Raw genomic sequence first — 17,876 nt, forward strand, 5'->3', positions numbered from 1 at the left:
AAGTATGCTATATTTTTTTGAGTAAACAAAGGGAGAAAATAAGTGTATGTGTATATATACTTGCTTATATTTGCTTAAAAAAACTAAATCTATGGAAGAAACTAATAAATGTGGTTACCTATAGAGGGTGAGGGCAAAAAGGGTGGAGAGAGAACTGAGTGGGAGTGAGATGTTTTTGTACATCTTTTTATATTATTTTGATTTTTGAGCCAAAAAATAAAAATGAATTAAAAAAATAAAATGTACTGTTCAGATTATCACCAAAAACACTTGCTGACATAAAAGCAAACTCAATTCAAAGCTCATTTAATAAAGCACCACTGCACAAGATCATGTTCCTCACACAGCAAATCCAAGTGCAGTCAACATCCTCAGTTCACGGGCTCCCTTCATTTCTGTTACATAAACCTGAAAGGGACCCTGCACCCCCAGCCTCCAGTCAGTTCCTCATTTTTGCATCCTGGTTGGGCACTTCATCTACCTCATTATTCAAAATATATTTTGGAAACAGAATCAATACTACCTGCTCACCATTCAAGGAGCATGAGCCACCCACCCCACTGGCCTTTTGTCTTTTTGTCATGTAATTTGCTAAGGCCACTGTCCACATCAAGGGAATTTTTTAGCCTGGAAAAAAAATGAAGCTAAGAAGCAGCATTAAATTGTACAGCTTGCATAAAAAGAAAAGGATCAACAGTTGTTTTCTCTCTACAGATGACAGAAAACTAGCATGCATAATTTTTCCATCATTTTCCTCTGTTTTCTTTCTCTAAGCATAGTAAATATTTGAGCATCTCACTTCTATTTACTAAAGGAGAATTATTCATGAAGACATGGACAGCAATGAATAACATTTAATTTTTAAAAATCTCTTCCCTGGGACTTCCCTGGTGGCACAGTGGTTAAGAATCTGCCTACCAATGCAGGGGACATGGGTTTGAGCCCTGGTCCAGGAAGATCCCACATGGTACCTAGCAACTAAGCCCGTGCGCCACAACTGCTGAGCCTGCGCTCTAGAGCCCGCGAGCCACAACTACTGAGGCCTGTGTGCCTAGAGCCTGTGCTCTGCAACAAAAGAAGCCACTGCAATGAGAAGCCCATGAACTGCAATGAAGAGTAGCCCCCGTGTGCTGCAACTAGAGAAAGCCCACGTGCAGCAATGAAGACCCAACACAGCCATAAATAAATAAATTTATTAAAAAGATAAAAATAAAAATCTCTTCCCCAACACTTCCTTTAATAATTTAAAGAGGGACTTCCCTGGTGGCGCAGTGGTTATGAATCCGCCTGCCAATGCAGGGGACGCAGGTTCAATCCTTGGTCCGGGAAGATCACACATGCCATGGAGCAGCCAAGCCTGTGTGCCATAACTACTGAGCCAGCGCGCTAGAGCCCACAAGCCACAACTACTGAGCCCCCATGCCACAACTACTGAAGCCCACGTGCCTAGAGCCCACGCTCCACAACAAGAGAAGCTACCGCAATGAGAAGCCCATGCACCTCAACAAAGAGTAGCCCCCTCTTGCTGCAACTAAAGAAAGCCTGCGTGCAGCAACTAAGACCCAACACAGCCAAAAATAAAATTTTAAAGTAATAATAATAATTTAAGGAAAGATGTTGCAAACAACTATCATTTCCAGCCAAAGATTAGAACTACATGTATTTTCAGGAAAGAAAGTAATAAGTAATTGTCAATGATTATACTGGCAAATAATTTGGCAATGTGCATCAAAGGCCTTAAAAATGTACATATCATTTATTCTAGGAATTTTATTTCCAGAAATACATCTAAGAAAATATTTAAGGATATTTACCTCAGAGTTTGGTATAAGAGTGAAAAACTCTGAAAACAATCTAAATGTACAACAATAGAGGATGGATTAAGTAAATTGTGTCTATTTACATAATATGCAGATATCAAAAATGATGTAGAAATATATTTCAACAGAAAGTTGTATATAAAATTCAGTTCAGTGAACAATGTATGTTATAAAATAGCACTGGCACAATACAATTCTTGTAAAAAAAAAGTGTAAATAGAAAAGTCTGAAGGTGCATACTAAAATAAAAATAGTATTTTACCTCTGGGTAGTGGTACCACAAGATTTTTTTCCTTTTCTGCATTTTCTAAATTTTCTATAATGAGATATTGTTTTGTTTATTAATTTGTTATAAGTATTATTTATATACAAGCGTTACATACATAATAATTTTTTGGTTATACATCTGTATTAGTGTATAAATATATATCTATTATATGCTAGGCATTGCACTGTTCTAGGTGCAGGGGAAACAGCTATGAAGGATACAGACAAAGTCCCTGCTCTCAGAACTTACAGAATTTATGTTCCAGAGGAGCCTGGTAGAGAGTGACAATAAACAAATAGACAAGTGAATGAAAAAGATAATTGAATGAATGAAATAGACAAGTGAATGAAAAAGATAATTTTACTTAGTGATAAGTTCTATGAAAAAATTAAACAGGATGTTGTTATTGGGTGAGAAGGTGCAACTCTAGCTAGAAGGATCAGGAAAGGCCTCTCAGAGGTGGCTTTGGAGCTGAGAGGTAAATAATAGGAAAGAGGAAGCAGGTGAAGACGTGGGAGAAGAGCACGCCCACAGATACAGCATGAAATACAAAGGCTCTGAGACAGAAGTAGTTTGTTGGGTTTGACACACACAAAAGGGGCCAGTATGGAGGAGGGAGGGGGGAGGACAGACTGAAGATGAAGACAGGGGTGTGCTACTGTAGGCCCCGTAGGCCATGTTAAAGAGTTTGGACTGTATTCTAATAAAGGGAGACCACTGGAGGGTTTTAAGCATGTGAGTGATGTAATCTGAACTATGCTTTAGAAAGATCACTCTGGCTGCTGTGTGCAGAGTGGACTTTAGGAGGCAAGAAGACAAAGAAGGATATCAATAAAGAAGCTCTTGTAGTAGTCCAAAGGCCTGGACTAGGGTGAAATTGGAAGAGATGGCTAGAAATGGTCAGATTCTAGGTGTATTCTGGAAGGATAGGTGAGCGAATTTGTTAAAAGACTAGATGCGGTGTGGGGGAGAAAGGGATCCAGGATGAACCCTTAGGTTTAAGTATGAACAAAATGGGGACTTCCTTTTGAATTTATGGATTAAAAACCTTCAGAAGGCAGAAGAAAAGAATGGGCACCTGATTTTGCCCTCACTCCCTAAATTTCCACTATTTTCCTCCTGATTAACATTTTTTACCTTCTAAAAGTTTTTTCTCCCTACAAAATAAGATTGCCTTATATTACCAAGAAATAAACAAAACCAAAAATGTTGATAACTGTAAAGTATGAAGTATTTATTCCTCTTAAGGGAGCCTTTCTGCTCAGCTAGGGACACTAGCTTAGTACAGTTGCCTGGAAGAGATGATATGGCCAGAACTTAAGAAGAAATACCTATAGTACTGATAATTGTGCACAGGGCAGAGATGGACCCATGACTCAGCATGGGTCCACATCCTTATCAAAAATATTTACTGGTCAGTAAGCTAACATTTATATTAATAAAAGAAAAAGTCGGACTTCCCTGGTGGCATAGTGGTTAAGAATCCGCCTGCCAATGCAGGGGACACAGGTTTGATCCCTGGTCTGGGAAGATTCCACATGCCACAGAGCAACTAAGCCCACACACCACAACTACTGAGCCTGTGCTCTAGGGCCCGCGTGCGGCAACTACTGAGCCCACGTGCTGCAACTACTGAAGCCTGCACACCTAGAGCCCATGGTCCGCAACAAGAGAAGGCACTGCAGTGAGAAGCCTGCGCACGGCAACAAAGAGTAGCCCCTGCTCGCCACAACTAGAGAAAGCCCATGCTCAGTAACGAAGACCCAACGCAGCCAAAAAATAAAAAAAAAAGTCAATTATGTAAATCTTGCCCTTAGGTCCTCTTCCTTCTTTCCTTTCCCACACTGTCCAAGAGGAATTAATAAGAAAAAAAAAACAAACTACAATGTAACCATGATCTCATAAGACCTCATTTTCATACACAGTAAAGACTTACGCTGTTACCTTGACTTCCTGCCAGTAGGGCCCCCCACGGGTGAACATGAAGTAACTGTACATCTGATCCTTCCTCTGGATTATATCCGTGTCCTCCCTGATATTCACCATCCAAGGTCGACCATCCCCACGGACACGAAGATACAGAGTGTTGAACTGGGACCAATCATAAAACCTCTTCCTCTCAAAAGGGCCCTAAGGTATAGAAAGGAAAGTTAATTTCACCTCATTTTCCACTATTAGCAAAATGTGAGTCATCACCTTTTACAGCATCAAAAGGATCAACAAGCCATTTTTCTGCTTTTTTCTGCTTCCTACCACGGTAAGGAGGCAGATAAATCTGGTGATTCTTATTTTAGTACAAAATACTGACCTAGTTAAATGTTTCTAAGGTAATGTTCAAGACCTGATTGGCCCAGGACAGTGTTTACATGGGGTAGACACTCACTTGTGTCACTGAACGGAAATGAATTACTGTATGTACTTTCTTTCCCAGGGCCTAGGAAGCAATGGCTTCTGACTGGGCCATTTTATGACAACTGCCCTCCCATAAATCAGAAAACTATGAAAGACCTCAAGTTTTAAAACTGGTATTTTTTTGACAACACCTACCATCCATTGAAAATATACATTAATCACTCTGCATGCATAATTTAATCCTCATAACAGCCCTGAGATAGGCACTATCATTGTACTCCATTTTATAGATGAAGAAACTGAGCACTCAACCAGTGGTAGGTCCAGTGCTATTTAACTCCAAAATCTATGTTCTTAACAACTACCTAAATTGTCTCTGAAAGTAGAACGTAGTGTTAATTTCCAAAGGTGTTTGTTTACAGCAATCTCAGAGCTAATCGGATTTCAAGAATAACAGTCCTTAGATACGAACTATTACTAGTCATGTAATTTTAGACAAGCTACTAAATCTCCCCAAGCCTGTTTCCTCAGCTGTAAAACTGGGATGGTTATACCTTACAAGATTGATGTGGGGAATAAAAGGGATAATGTATATAAAGTAATTAGCACAAGGACTGGCAGGGTAACTTAATAAATGTTACTGACTACTTTCATTATTCCACAGTACATCATAGAATTATTTTCTACTGTGGGCTGACCAAATCCATTCTGTGGATTTTCAGGGCCTGAAAAACAAAATCTTGTACACATAGTTTATTACCTCTGAAAGAACATGAACCTTTCTTTTTCATCATTATCTGGAGAGAGGGAGCCTAATACTATTCCTATTTGCCTTTCTCCTTAAAACACCATAACCAAGGGACTTCCCTGGTCTTCCAGTGGCTAAGACTCCGCAATCCCAGTGCAGGGGGCCCAGGTTCGATCCCTGGTCAGGGAACTAGATCCTGCATGCAGCAACTAAGAGTTCTCATACTGCAACTAAAGATCCCACATGCCGCAACAAAGATCCCGCTTGCCGCAACTAAGACCTGGCACAGCATGCATGCATGCATGCATGAATGAATAAGTAAATATTAAAAAAAAAAAGGGCACCACACCAAGCAAACACCGATGGGCTGTGGCCACAGCCGGGCACGGGAACCTGTCCAGAGCAGCCCTGAAACACCTGATCAGCATTGCAAAAAGCAACAGGCTGGTGGCAAGACAAAGGAGCTGACCTAAGTAGCCTTGGAAAATGGTGTTCTGACTGGAAACCAAAAGGCTAAAGACAAAAGAAACTATACATAAACATTGTCCTGTAGTTGGTAAAGTTGTTTCTCACAGGGTTATAGGTTAGAAATTCTGAAACTGCTTTATTTATTTATTTAATTTCCGGCTGCATTGGGTCTTCGCCGCTGTGTGCAGGCTTTCTCTAGTTGCGGCGAGCGGGGGCTACTCTTCGTTGCGGTGCACGGGCTTCTCACTGCAGTGGCTTCTCCTGTTGCGGAGCACAGGCTCTAGGCGTGCAGGCTTCAGTAGTTGCGGCACGCAGGCTCAGTAGTTGTGGCTCACAGGCTCTAGAGCGCAGGCTCAGTAGTTGTTGCACACAGGCTTAGTTGCTCTGTGGCATGTGGCATCTTCCTGAACCAGGGCTCGAACCCGTGTCCCCTGCATTGGCAGGCAGATTCTTAACCGCTGTGCCACGAGGGAAGCCCTGAAACTGCTTTACATGTACTCTTGGGTCGAATTAATAAATGTATAGTAAGTGGCGGGAGACAGGCTTCACACCGTTACAGAAGTTATCAATAAACAAGAGGGAGGAAGCTAGAATAAATCATGTGGTACCGGATTAGAGTCAAAGCATCAGTATGAACTCATACTTAGCTTAATATAGATACAGAAATAGTTACAGATGTGTGTTTCCATGAGTTGGTATGCATACATATATTTCCTAGCTGTGTCCACTGAGAGGTCCTAGAAATAGTGTCAATCCAGAAGCAACAAGCATACTCAGCATCCAGATCTTGGTTTCCAACTCCATCTTCCAAAAAAAAAAGAACCAGGGCTCCTTTGAGAAATGGCTAATTCTAGGGTTGGAACAGAGGAAATACAAGATGAGCTTACAGCACCTCGTAGTGCCAAAAAGTGCTCAAAAACACAAAAGGATGGGGGCATGTCAAAGGGACACGGCCAACCTGAAAGAGCTCCCAGTGACCAAAGCTGGAACAATCTGAGCAACAAAATAAATAACATAGTATTGGATTATAACCCAAAGTGTGAGTCCATACTAAATGACTGAATAAATAAATAAATGTGGGAGAAGAAACAAATCTTCCTTTCTGAAAAATCCCAAATAATTTATGTAAATACTACCCCTTCCAGGAGCTAGAACTTAATCCCACACCCTACCCCATGCCTTGAATGCAGGGTACACTTAGTGACTTGTTTCCAAAGAACAGAATATGGAGGGAAAAAAAAAAAAGTAACTTAACAATGGAGTAATCTGGCAAATACTACCTTGAACAGGTGATCAAGGTTAACACATCAGTGATAAGTCATGCTACTAGCATGTACCCTAATACGATGAGAAGGGTACTTCAACTCTGTGCTGTTCTTCCTAAAAATCCAGAAAACCCAAGTCTAACCAGGAGGAAAAAAAATCAGAAAATCCCAAATTGAGGATCATTCTGCAAAATACCTGACCAGTATTTCTCAAATCCTCATGAAAAATAAGGAAAGACTAAGAAATAAGGAAAGACTAAGTAACAGACTAAGGAGACATGACAACTGGATGTAATGTAATGTATCCTGGCTGGGATACTGAAACAGAATAAAAGATATTATGGAAAAACTGGTGAGATCCAAATAGAGTCTGGAACTAGTTAACAGTAACGCAGCAATGTTGGCTTCTCAGTTGTGGCAAATGTACCAAGTGATGTAAGATGGTAACAACTGGAGAAGCTGGGTGAGGGACACACAGGAACTCTCAGTACCATCTTTGCAATTTTTCTGTAATACCAAAAATATTCTAAAATTTAAAAGTTTACGTCAAAAAAAAAAAACGAAAACCCCGGCTGACCCTTCTTCCACTCTAAGGAACCCCCAGCCATTAGAGGGTCTACGGCCTATGTTAGAGGAGATGTAAATCTCCCCAGATCATCGTTTAAATATGTAACCTCTCAGGGCTCCTCAAACATAAGCATGCCCCACCCTGGCCCCAAGTGATGCCCAGAAACATGTAACCTCTCTTCAGGAACCACTTCCCCCTTGTGCTTATGAAACTTTACACTTGTGCCCAGCAGTTATTTAACCCCATACACAAGATGAGATGCCAGCTGTTTTCATTTACAGAAAAAAAGCTGTCTGCTATAGTTCATGCTACAATGAAGTTCACCTCAGTTCACTAGAAAACTGCAGCTCCTGGGTCTCACGTACCGTTGGAATCTTGGATATCATTGCACAGTATCCACTTCGGCCACTCTCCCCATCCTGGGGTGCCTCAGAGCTCAGAGTTCCATACAGCAGTGCACTTTGGTTACTCCTGCCCATTTTCAGGAACACTTCACTTCTGCCACCAATCGTCTTATCAGAAGTCACTATCCACTTATCCAAATCTTCTTTGCCGCGGAACTGCCAGACAACCTTGGCTTGTTCCATCAAGACCTCATGCAGAGGGCGGCCTTCAGGCCCTATCCAATGATTCACAATATCATCCTTCAAACGCCTAAAATGGTCCTTTATTTCTTCTTTAATTGCTTTATCAAAACTAACTTCAGGCTTGTCCTCAGGAGAAGTTATATCCAAATCAACTTCTCTCTGGTGATGTCCTTCCAAATTCCCTTCAGTCTTCCTCTGAGAAGAGGCTTTGCCAGGAGCAGCCACTGGTTTCTCAAGACTGCTGGAACAATAATCTGCAAAGCGAGTACTCAAAAATGGACAAGAGGCAACACTTGGCTTCGGGCATTTTCTGAGAATATAAGTGCCATTCAGCAATTTATGAACCAAAGCCATGATTAAAAGAAAATCAAAATGTAAATTTTTCCCTGGCCTACCAGGGAAAGAAGCTTCAGTAAATAGCCCAATTCCACCTATAATAAAAGAGACAGTGAAGAGTTACCAGTATAGCCAATGAATGCATCATAATTTCAAATTCAACATGGATCATGTACTATGAAATTCATGAACTTATTTTCTAATTCTATGAACACTTACCCAGGGCCTACTATGAGCAGAAGAATGTTTACACTGTACATAATACATCCCACTGCCTTGTGAAAAAATGCCAAGATGAACAGAAACACAGGCCCCTTCATGGAGTTAATGATCAACCCCCAAATAATTCAAGTATGTGCTTCAAAAGGTTGTCAATTTTAAAGCAAATTTTTATGCCAGATTTTTAAAGAAATAATTGGTTCCTAAAATAAAATATTCAACTGTCAGTAATTCACTCCAGGATCTAGGCTAACCAACATTTTAGCACTTCATCTATAAAAAGAAGAGACTACAGTTCACATTGTATATGGAGTCAGAGGCCTGGACTTCACACCTAGAACTGTTTACCCTCAGGTAAAGCAGTTGATCTTTTGAGGCCATTTCCTCGGCGGAATGGATGTGCTAACACCTCCCCTACCTACCTTAAGGGATTCTTCTATAGATCAGATGGAATAATGGCTATAAAAGGTTTCTCTGATCCAGTAAGTCTGACAAGATCCCCAAGATTCTTCATGTCTAAGAAGCTCCTAGTCTAAGGCCCACACTGAGTAACAAGGCTCTATCAGCCACTATCTGATCTCCTCAAAGACAGAACCTAAACAATAGTAGCAATAATACCATTACATTTAAATGCCATTCTTAGTATTTTTAAGTCACCCTGACAAATATCTCATTTAATCCACATAAGCCTCCTGTAAGACAAGTCAGGTAGTTATCTCCTTTCACAAGGAACTAGACACCAACAGGTGAAGTAACTTGCCTAAGATTACAATGCTAATCAGTATGGAAGCTAGCACTAGAACCCTGGCCTTAAATCCTTCCATTAGTTACTGCTGCCTCTCCCTATGTTAACCATTAGTAATATAACTTCCATAGCTCTACTGAAATAACAACTTTGCTCTTGCAGCAACTTTCAATGACTGCTGGCAGGAAGTGCTGCAAGAACCAGGAAGGCTAAAGAGTTCCCTCTCCTACTTATTCCAGCTACCCCAAAAATGAAATAAAATACAGAATGCTGAGTTCATCATCTTTCTCCTTTGTCTTTCTCTCACCAGAGACCAGGAGAGAGAAAAATCAAAAACAAAAAATCACCCACTAGTCAGAACACAGTACTGAGTGAGAAACTAGATGGAATGCTGAAAACTTAAAAAAAAAAAAAAAAAAGCTTCAAAAATGCCCAAATTCAACAATTCAGCTCAGTCGCCTGAGAGTCTACATCAAAATGGCACCCAGACCACTCTATCTACAACACAGGACCGGTCATCTTTCCAGACTGCCCCTCCTCCCTCACTCCCCACATCAGGTGGCTCACCACCTTCTCTCTCCTAAATCACTGCACTCCAGGCTTGCACCCAGACCTCCACCTTATCCCACCACTCAGCATCTAGAGGGCCTAATACACAAAACTGATTGTTTTCTCTGATTAAAACTCTTCAGAGGGGGTTTCCCTGGTGGCGCAGTGGTTGGAAGTCCGCCTGCCGATGCAGGGGACACGGGTTCGTGCCCCGGTCTGGGAAGATCCCACATGCCGCGGAGTGGCTGGGCCCGTGAGCCATGGCTGCTGAGCCTGTGCTTCCGGAGCCTGTGCTCCGCAACGGGAGAGGCCACAACAGTGAGAGGCCCGCGTACTGCAAAAAAATAAAAAAACTCTTCAGAGGCTCTCACGATCTTCAGAATAAAACTCGACTTTCTCCATGGGGTCTGTAAGACCCCTCCAGATCTGGCCTCTGCTCATTTCTCCAATCTCCCCTCTAATCACATCCTACTCTGCTCTAACCACAGAGAACACCTGTGGTCTAACAAGTGCCACCTAGTACCCCCTTTCTGGGCTTCATGCCTTGGCAGATTGCTGCTCCTAGGCCAAAAATGCCCTCTACCGATTTCTGCTGGCTGATTTATCCTTTGGGACTCAGCTTAGGCATCCATTACCTCCTCCAAGAACCCTTAATTACTCAACTCCACCAAGACCTTTTGATGTGTTGCATCCTGGGCTTACACTTTCCCTGCTACAGTTTATTGACAGTTCCCTTGTCAGTCTCCCCTGCCAGACTGGAAGTGTCTTGAGGGGAGAGACTATCTTCATTGTGGTACTTCCAGCAACCAGGATGGTGCCAGACATGCAGGAGGCTTCTAATATTTGTTGAACAAATAATATCTCCACATTTCTCCACCACTACCACCACTATCTTGGTTCAGGGTTTTATTGTTTCTTACCAGAACTACTGAAATTCCCCTAACAAAGGGCTTCTCAAATGTTAAAGTGCCTATGAATCATCTGGGAATTTTGTTAAAGTGCAGATTCTGATTTAGTAGGTGTAGGATGGGGCCTGACATTCTTTATTTCTAACGAGCCACCAGGTGTTGCCCTTAAAGTTGGCACTGAGAACACCCTTTAGGATTCAGTAAGGTCCTAACTCAGATCTCCTCCCTCTCTCCCAATCCAACCTTTGCCTGGCAACAAAGGGGATTTTTCTAAATATGATGGCACTCCCCTTATTCAGCAATTCCCTCCAGAAATTCAAACTCCTAAAATGGTACACAAGGCCCTCCAAAATGTGCCCAACTCCCTGGCCTAACTTCTCCTCACTTCCATGGGCAATAAATACCCTCAGCTCTATTAATTATACTAACTATAATCATGTCTGAACACACACACAAAAAAACATTGCTCAAAAACCACAAAAGTGAGGCTTCCCTGGTGGCGCAGTGGTTGAGAGTCCGCCTGCCAATGCAGGGGACACGGGTTCGTGCCCCGGTCCTGGAAGATCCCACATGCCGCGGAGCGGCTGGGCCCGTGAGCCATAGCCACTGAGCCTGCGCGTCCGGAGCCTGTGCTCCGCAACAGGAGAGGCCACAACAGTGAGAGGCCCGCGTACCACAAAAAAAAAAAAAAAAAAACCCACAAAAGTGACCAAACATTCTACTATCCTGGCTAATATGAGTGACTGCCATACACTGACCAGTCATAGCATTAGCCTCACTCTAGATAGATAAGATTCTCTCCTAATTATAGAATTGCCTCCACCTCCTCAATACTTTCCCCTAAATCACCTAACACAAACCTAAGTCCAACAATAAATCCCTTCTAACACACTCTTACTGAGAAGCCCCATGGTTTCCCATGGCATGTGTTCTTTCTCACTACAAGAGTAATAAGCCTAACTTCAACTACAAGCATGTTCCTAGTGGCCTCTGATTGGAGGGCACTGACATTGCTCTTCCTCCATATTCTTATGAGAACCTATGCATACATCTCACAGCCCTTACAAACTATTAGAATCTTGCTTTTTTTTCTGTCTACCTAACTAGCCTGACTTTAATCCTGGACTATGGCTTAAACATAACTGATACACAATGTTTGCTAAAATAAATGAAAACCGTGCAAACAGTATGTTTTCACATGGACTAAAAAATAGAAGGGAACCAGGAAAAATAACAACAGTTGATCTCACGTCCTGGAATCATAGGTAATATCTAAATTCCCTCACTGACTTCTTTAAATGATTTTACCTCTACATATGCAGGAATTTGGAAAATAAATGATAAGCCTATAAAATGGAATTTGTGCAATCATAAACACGATTTTCGTTAACACCATGCTTAGGCTACACTACTGAGTGGCAAATAAGGAGGAATCAAAATGCATATACACTAACATTACAACTATAAAAACGTACGCACAAAAAGATTTGGGGGTAAAAAAGAAGAAAACGGCTTAAAGTCGTGTGTAGGATGATGGGATTATAAGTAATATTATTCACCCTATTTTCCAACCCCTCAGTAGTGCTATCACTTCTCTAATAATATAACTTTAATTATGTTTTGTTTCATACTTTTACCAATAAACACAAAGTCAAAATCATTAACTGGATGATCCCGGGCGGAAGTTGGTGAGTTTTCAGAGCAACGTAACCCACGCAGCTGAGAGCAGTATTAGTGAAGATTGTACATCCAGAGTTTACTATGTGCCAGAAACTGTCCTGGGTGTATTTTCGTTAACTCCTCACAACAACCGTGAGAAAGGGACTATTATTATTCCACTTACTGAGCAAATTAAATTACTCCCGGTCATACAACTAGTAAGTGGCAAAACCAACCCTAGAGCCCCGGTGTTTAGTCAGGGAGCAGTCGGGACCGTGCCACAGCCCCCTCACCCCTCACCTGCTGGGCCGTGGGGCCCTCACAAGCCCCGCTCGCTCCAACTCCCGACTGGCGTTCACTGGCCTCCCCTGCCGACGCCTCAGAGTGACTTCCGCCCGAGCCCGGCTTTTCCCTACCGTGTTCTCCACATCTCTGTAGGGCCGTCTGCTTTTCCAGGCCGGCGGGAAACCAGGCCTGATGACACGAGTTCCGGCCGGGTGCAGAGGCCGGGGAAGAGTAATGAGGCTACCGGACCCCGGCGAACTGAGGTTTTTGGTCGACTAGCTTCCCAAAAGTCTCCCCCACCCACACTCCCCCTATCTCTTCTGCCCTGTGTGAGAAAGTGGGGCGAATATAGAGAAGCTGTTCGCCTCTCCTTCCTGCATCCCGCCTTCAGACTGCAAACTCCATCCCGTATCTTTCAAGTAGGACCCAGATATTGCTAACATCCTTCGCCCCCAAGGAGCCAGGGTCCACTCGTGCTCCATCCCACCATAGCCGCCCAAGAGCTGTACACGGCCTCAGAGGACTGGTTCTGCTGGAATTGCCCCCGCGGAATCTCTGGAGACCCAGCACAAACTTGGACAGCAAACCGTCCTACCCTCCCTTCCCCAATCCAGCCCCGTGGGGTCGCCCACTCCGCAGGGTTTCGATTGTATCTTGAGCACACCTCTGTTTGAGCACTTTCAACATTGTAACTTAATTATTGATTCACTTCTCACTTCCTCCGCCACGCTGTGAGCTTCTTGGGTCCAGAAGGTGCTCTTCTTCCCGTCCCCAGCACCTAGCATAATGCTAGCAGGAATTAAGTGCTCAGCATGAATTTGAATGAATTGTAACCGCTGGCACTTAACACCGTTCTCCAGGGTTCCAAGACCTCACCAAATACAATTGCCTTTTCCACGTTTCCTCCATCACCCTTTTCCACACCATCACCTCTTCCTTCTTTAAATTCTGCTTTGACTTCACTAGACTCTATACTTGCCTGGTTCTCCTACCTCCTTGAACCTTTTCTAGCTGCCTACTTTACTGACTCTTCTTTCTCCTCCCACAACCTTAAATGCGGGTTCTCTCCAAAGCCCAGCAGACTATGGCCTTCCTCTTTTCTAGTTTCAGATATGAGTTATCTGCAGACAATCAGATAATCTCTTCCCCTAAACACCAGTATATATTTCCAATTTCTTGATAGCAGTTTCAGTTGTGGGATATACCACTAGCATCTCAAATGTGATTTGTTTAAAACAGAACGTATCACATTTACCCATATTAACTCCTCTTCTCATCCTCCCTGTTTCTGTAAATGCCTACGTCCTTCTAAGCTGAAGATTCTTGGCTATCCTTGGCTTCTCTCCTTGAAACCTCCTCTCACTGACCTTAAATCCTGTTTGTTTGTTCTGTTTTGTTTTGTTGCCGTCTTTGATATTTCACTCCTTCTTTCCAAATCAAGTGAAACCCCAATAGTTATTGACCTATGCAATTTACATTCAATCTGCTTCTGGACACAACAGTTTGTCTATTTTCATTTAAAAATCACCCAGAGATAAACATAAAATTCCTTTGGCCTCCAGATGTGCCACTGCATCAATTCTAAACCCTCCATAATCTCCTAATCCATCTATACTACTCATACTTATCCTCAATTTCTCATCTGTATGGCCAGGACACTCAAGCTCTCTGCACAGACCCTACCACAAGTCCCTGCTTCACTCACATGACTATCCAATCCTCTTAAGTATAGGGTTAATTAGCCCCTGGTAACTGATGAGCCCCACCTGACGTCAACCCCACCCACCCACCCACCCCCACCCCGCCCCAGTCAATGGTAGCCTCCTTCTCCCCCCAACTATCAAAGATTGTTGCTACGTTCTGTCTGCCGCCCTTGGTGGGGTGTCACTCCAGGACCTTTTGCTTCAGACCTCCTATCCAATAATCCCTTGATGTCTCTGTCACTGTTTCCAGGCTCTTTCTTCTCTTTGGAGCTGGGCCTGTGGGGTGCAGCCCAACATCATCCCAGGTATTACCTGCCTAAACCACACTCATTCCTCCTCATAATGGAGTTAATGTTTTCTCTGCTCAGTATTCCTCTTTTCCGCATCCCACACGTTTGATCTCAAGTGTCTACATGACTTCCCCATCCCCATGCCCTGACTTCAGCTGACTGTTCCAGTGGTAGAAACCTGGTCAGTGCTGGGCCAATCGGTTATTACCAGGGACTTTCTGAACTAAAACTGGAAAAAAGAGCTTTTAACCCCTGGTGGTTCCGGTGGAGCTCCTGAGCAGCTTGGGGATATTGTGAAGAAAATTGGTTTATGGAAAGAGAAATAAAATCAAGGTGCTAAGAGAGACAGAAATGGAAGGATAAAAGAAGATCCAGTCAGCATGTATATTGCTAGTTCTAGAGGCCCAGCTGCATGGTTGTTTAGTCTTTTCCTTGACTTCTAAGCACCAATACATTTTTTTACCTAAATTTATCTGAGTTGGGTTTCTATCACTTGCAACCAATAGGTCTTAATTGATACATAGAATCCACCTTTTAAGAACACACCTTAAATTCCATGTTCTCCTTAAAAACTTGCCCTAATGCCTCCATCTCAAAATGATTGCTCTCCTTCTGACATCCTATAATATTTATTCTTTATGCTGTAACACTGGCAATTACTTGTGTTCAAGTGAAAACTAGATTACAAACATGACTAAACTGCTTTTTCATTGTTTTACGTATACAAGACTTTTCAACAGAGAGTGAGACCCTTGAAGGTAGTGATTTTTGTCATATACGTTAAAATATATATGACAGTAACCTGCACAAATTTAGACAGAATGGGCACTGCCTCAAGAGGCCAAACAGAAGACAAATTTCATGAAAACATTTTAGAAGGGCTGTAGTGACACAGTCAAGCAAAGAATATTGTAATAGGGCAAGAGGCAAATATGATTCAGCAATTTCACCTCTTGATGGAGTCCTTTCAGAGTTTGAGGCAAAGGAAATAAATGATTTCAGAAAAAGAGATTACCTGGTGGGAGTTTGAGGTCATCTGTAACCCTACAGATCCAGGGTTAGTTCCCTGCTTTGCTAATCCAGGAACTCGATTTTATCTGTTTACTCAGAGGATTACTTTATGACAAGCAACTTCATAGGAGGAGAAATGACAAACCAGAATGTCCATTTATTAATTGACAACAGAAAATGGGTCTGATTTGAGACCCAAGACCACCTACCCAGGACAGTCCCTCCTGGTGGGGAAACCCACCCTCCAGGCCAGACACAGACCAGTGGGTGAGGAGGGTCACATAATTAGAAACAGCTGGCAGTGCTCAAGCAAACTGTCCTTTAAACAACAGATATTGTCTATTCTTCCTTTGGGGATATTTCTATCTGCTGTTCTGAGACCAGACATTTTATGACGCCACTTTAATCAGTATATAAACACAGACATGTTCTTTTTCCGTGGCTCTTGTCTTAGTTGACTCCAGGTAGGTAAACCCCAATCCATCCCCCACCAGTATATGAGCAGCGACAATCCCTTCAGACTGAGGTGATTTTATCCTCCTTTACAATTACAATCACAATCCAGGTGGCTCTATCACTGTCCCTTCCTGACTTAGATTTGGGAAAGATCCGCTGTGTCTGCCACAGCATTACATATCTCCTCAACCTGAATTGCTTTTGCTTAAACCTAGGAGAAAATTTATTTTTCACTTGCCAGGGTGCAAGATTTGGACAGACTTAATAGCTTCAGTTTCTGATTGACATTTCCTAACTGGTAGTTGTTTTCTGGAGTTGAGCCCTAAGAGGGAAACTACTCATTGCTTCCTGATATTTGTTCTTCCTTTGTTTCATTGTAATAGAATATTTAGCTGGGCCCATAAATAAAGTTTACATTTCCCATTTGCAGCTACCAATGGAAGTGGGAATGTTATGTGATAGTGGCTAAGAGCTTTCCTTAAAAAAGTTGACAGGTGGGTGCTTCCCTGGTGACGCAGTGGTTGAGAGTCCTCCTGCTGATACAGGGGATGCGGGTTCGTGGCCCGGTCTGGGAAGATCCCACATGCCACAGAGCGGCTAGGCCCATGAGCCATGGCCGCTGGGCCTGCGCGTCCAGAGCCTGTGCTCCGCTATGGGAGAGGCCACAACAGTGAGAGGCCCGCGTACTGCAAAAAAAAAAAAAAAAAAAGTTGACAGGTGTCCTCTCCATCCTTCCCCTTTGTTTTCATATTACTGCTTAGAACCTGTCATGACAGAACCCCATCCTGGACCAGGAGGATGAGGGCAAGCTCCTGCAGAAGTAGTAGAAAGCTAGAAGGAGCCTGGGACCTTGAGGACTTTGTGAATCAGAGCAGCCAAAGCAGCCCTGGATCGCCTATATCTGGACTCTAACATGAAAAGTAAGCTTTTTTTTTTTTTTCCTATTAACACTGCTAATTAGAGTTTATCATCCACAGGTGACTCTAATCCTAAATAATGTATCCCACTTTGTACCACTATCTGTAAGTGTACAGCTTGACCAATTTGGGGTCATGTTTCTTTTTTAGTAAAAGTAACACATCCAGATAACTAATAAGGACCTACTGTGTAGCACAGGGAACTCTACTCATTACTCTGGAATGGCCTATATAGGAAAAGAATCTTAAAAAGAGTGGATATATGTATCTGTATAACAGATTCACTTTGCTGTACACCTGAAACTAACACAACATTGTAAATCAGTTATACCCCAATAAAGATTTTAAAAAACCCAACACACACACATACCCCCAGGGACTTCCCTGGCCATCCAGTGGTTAGGACTCCACGCTTCTATTGCAGGGGGCACGGGTTCCATCCTTTGTCAGGAAACTAAGATCTCGCACAAGAGTGTGGCCAACAACAAACAACGATGACAACACATCCAGGTAGACCCACCAGGAAAGACAGACAAATAGGCAGGGACTTCCTAAACTCACTGAACTTTCTGTGATGATGGAAATGTCCCCTATCAACGCTGTCCAATATGGTAGACCTCAACCACATGTGGCTGTTAAACACTTGAAATGAGGAATTGAATTTTTAGTTTTATTTATTTTAATTACGTTTAAATAGCCGCATGTGGCTAGTGGCTGCGATA

At 42.7% G+C, this 17,876-nt stretch overlaps 1 protein-coding gene across 5 annotated transcripts in view; it reads right to left on the minus strand.

The window, feature by feature from the left end:
- NDUFAF1 (NADH:ubiquinone oxidoreductase complex assembly factor 1) overlaps positions 1-17,876 on the minus strand; it is a 40,420-nt gene that overhangs the window by 9,395 nt on the left and 13,149 nt on the right. For 2 of the 5 annotated variants that reach the window (XM_067743783.1, XM_067743773.1), the window contains exon 2: positions 7,855-8,507. In XM_067743783.1, the coding sequence (XP_067599884.1) occupies positions 7,855-8,507 (653 nt within the window). Of the gene's footprint in view, positions 1-4,032; positions 4,219-7,813; positions 8,508-12,792; positions 13,033-17,876 lie in introns of those variants that run through there. The other 3 variants (XM_067743766.1, XM_067743757.1, XM_067743788.1) reach the window with 3 other exon arrangements.

The sequence above is a fragment of the Pseudorca crassidens genome, chromosome 1 (genome assembly GCF_039906515.1).
Source record: "Pseudorca crassidens isolate mPseCra1 chromosome 1, mPseCra1.hap1, whole genome shotgun sequence".
NCBI classification, from domain to species: Eukaryota; Metazoa; Chordata; class Mammalia; order Artiodactyla; family Delphinidae; genus Pseudorca; species Pseudorca crassidens.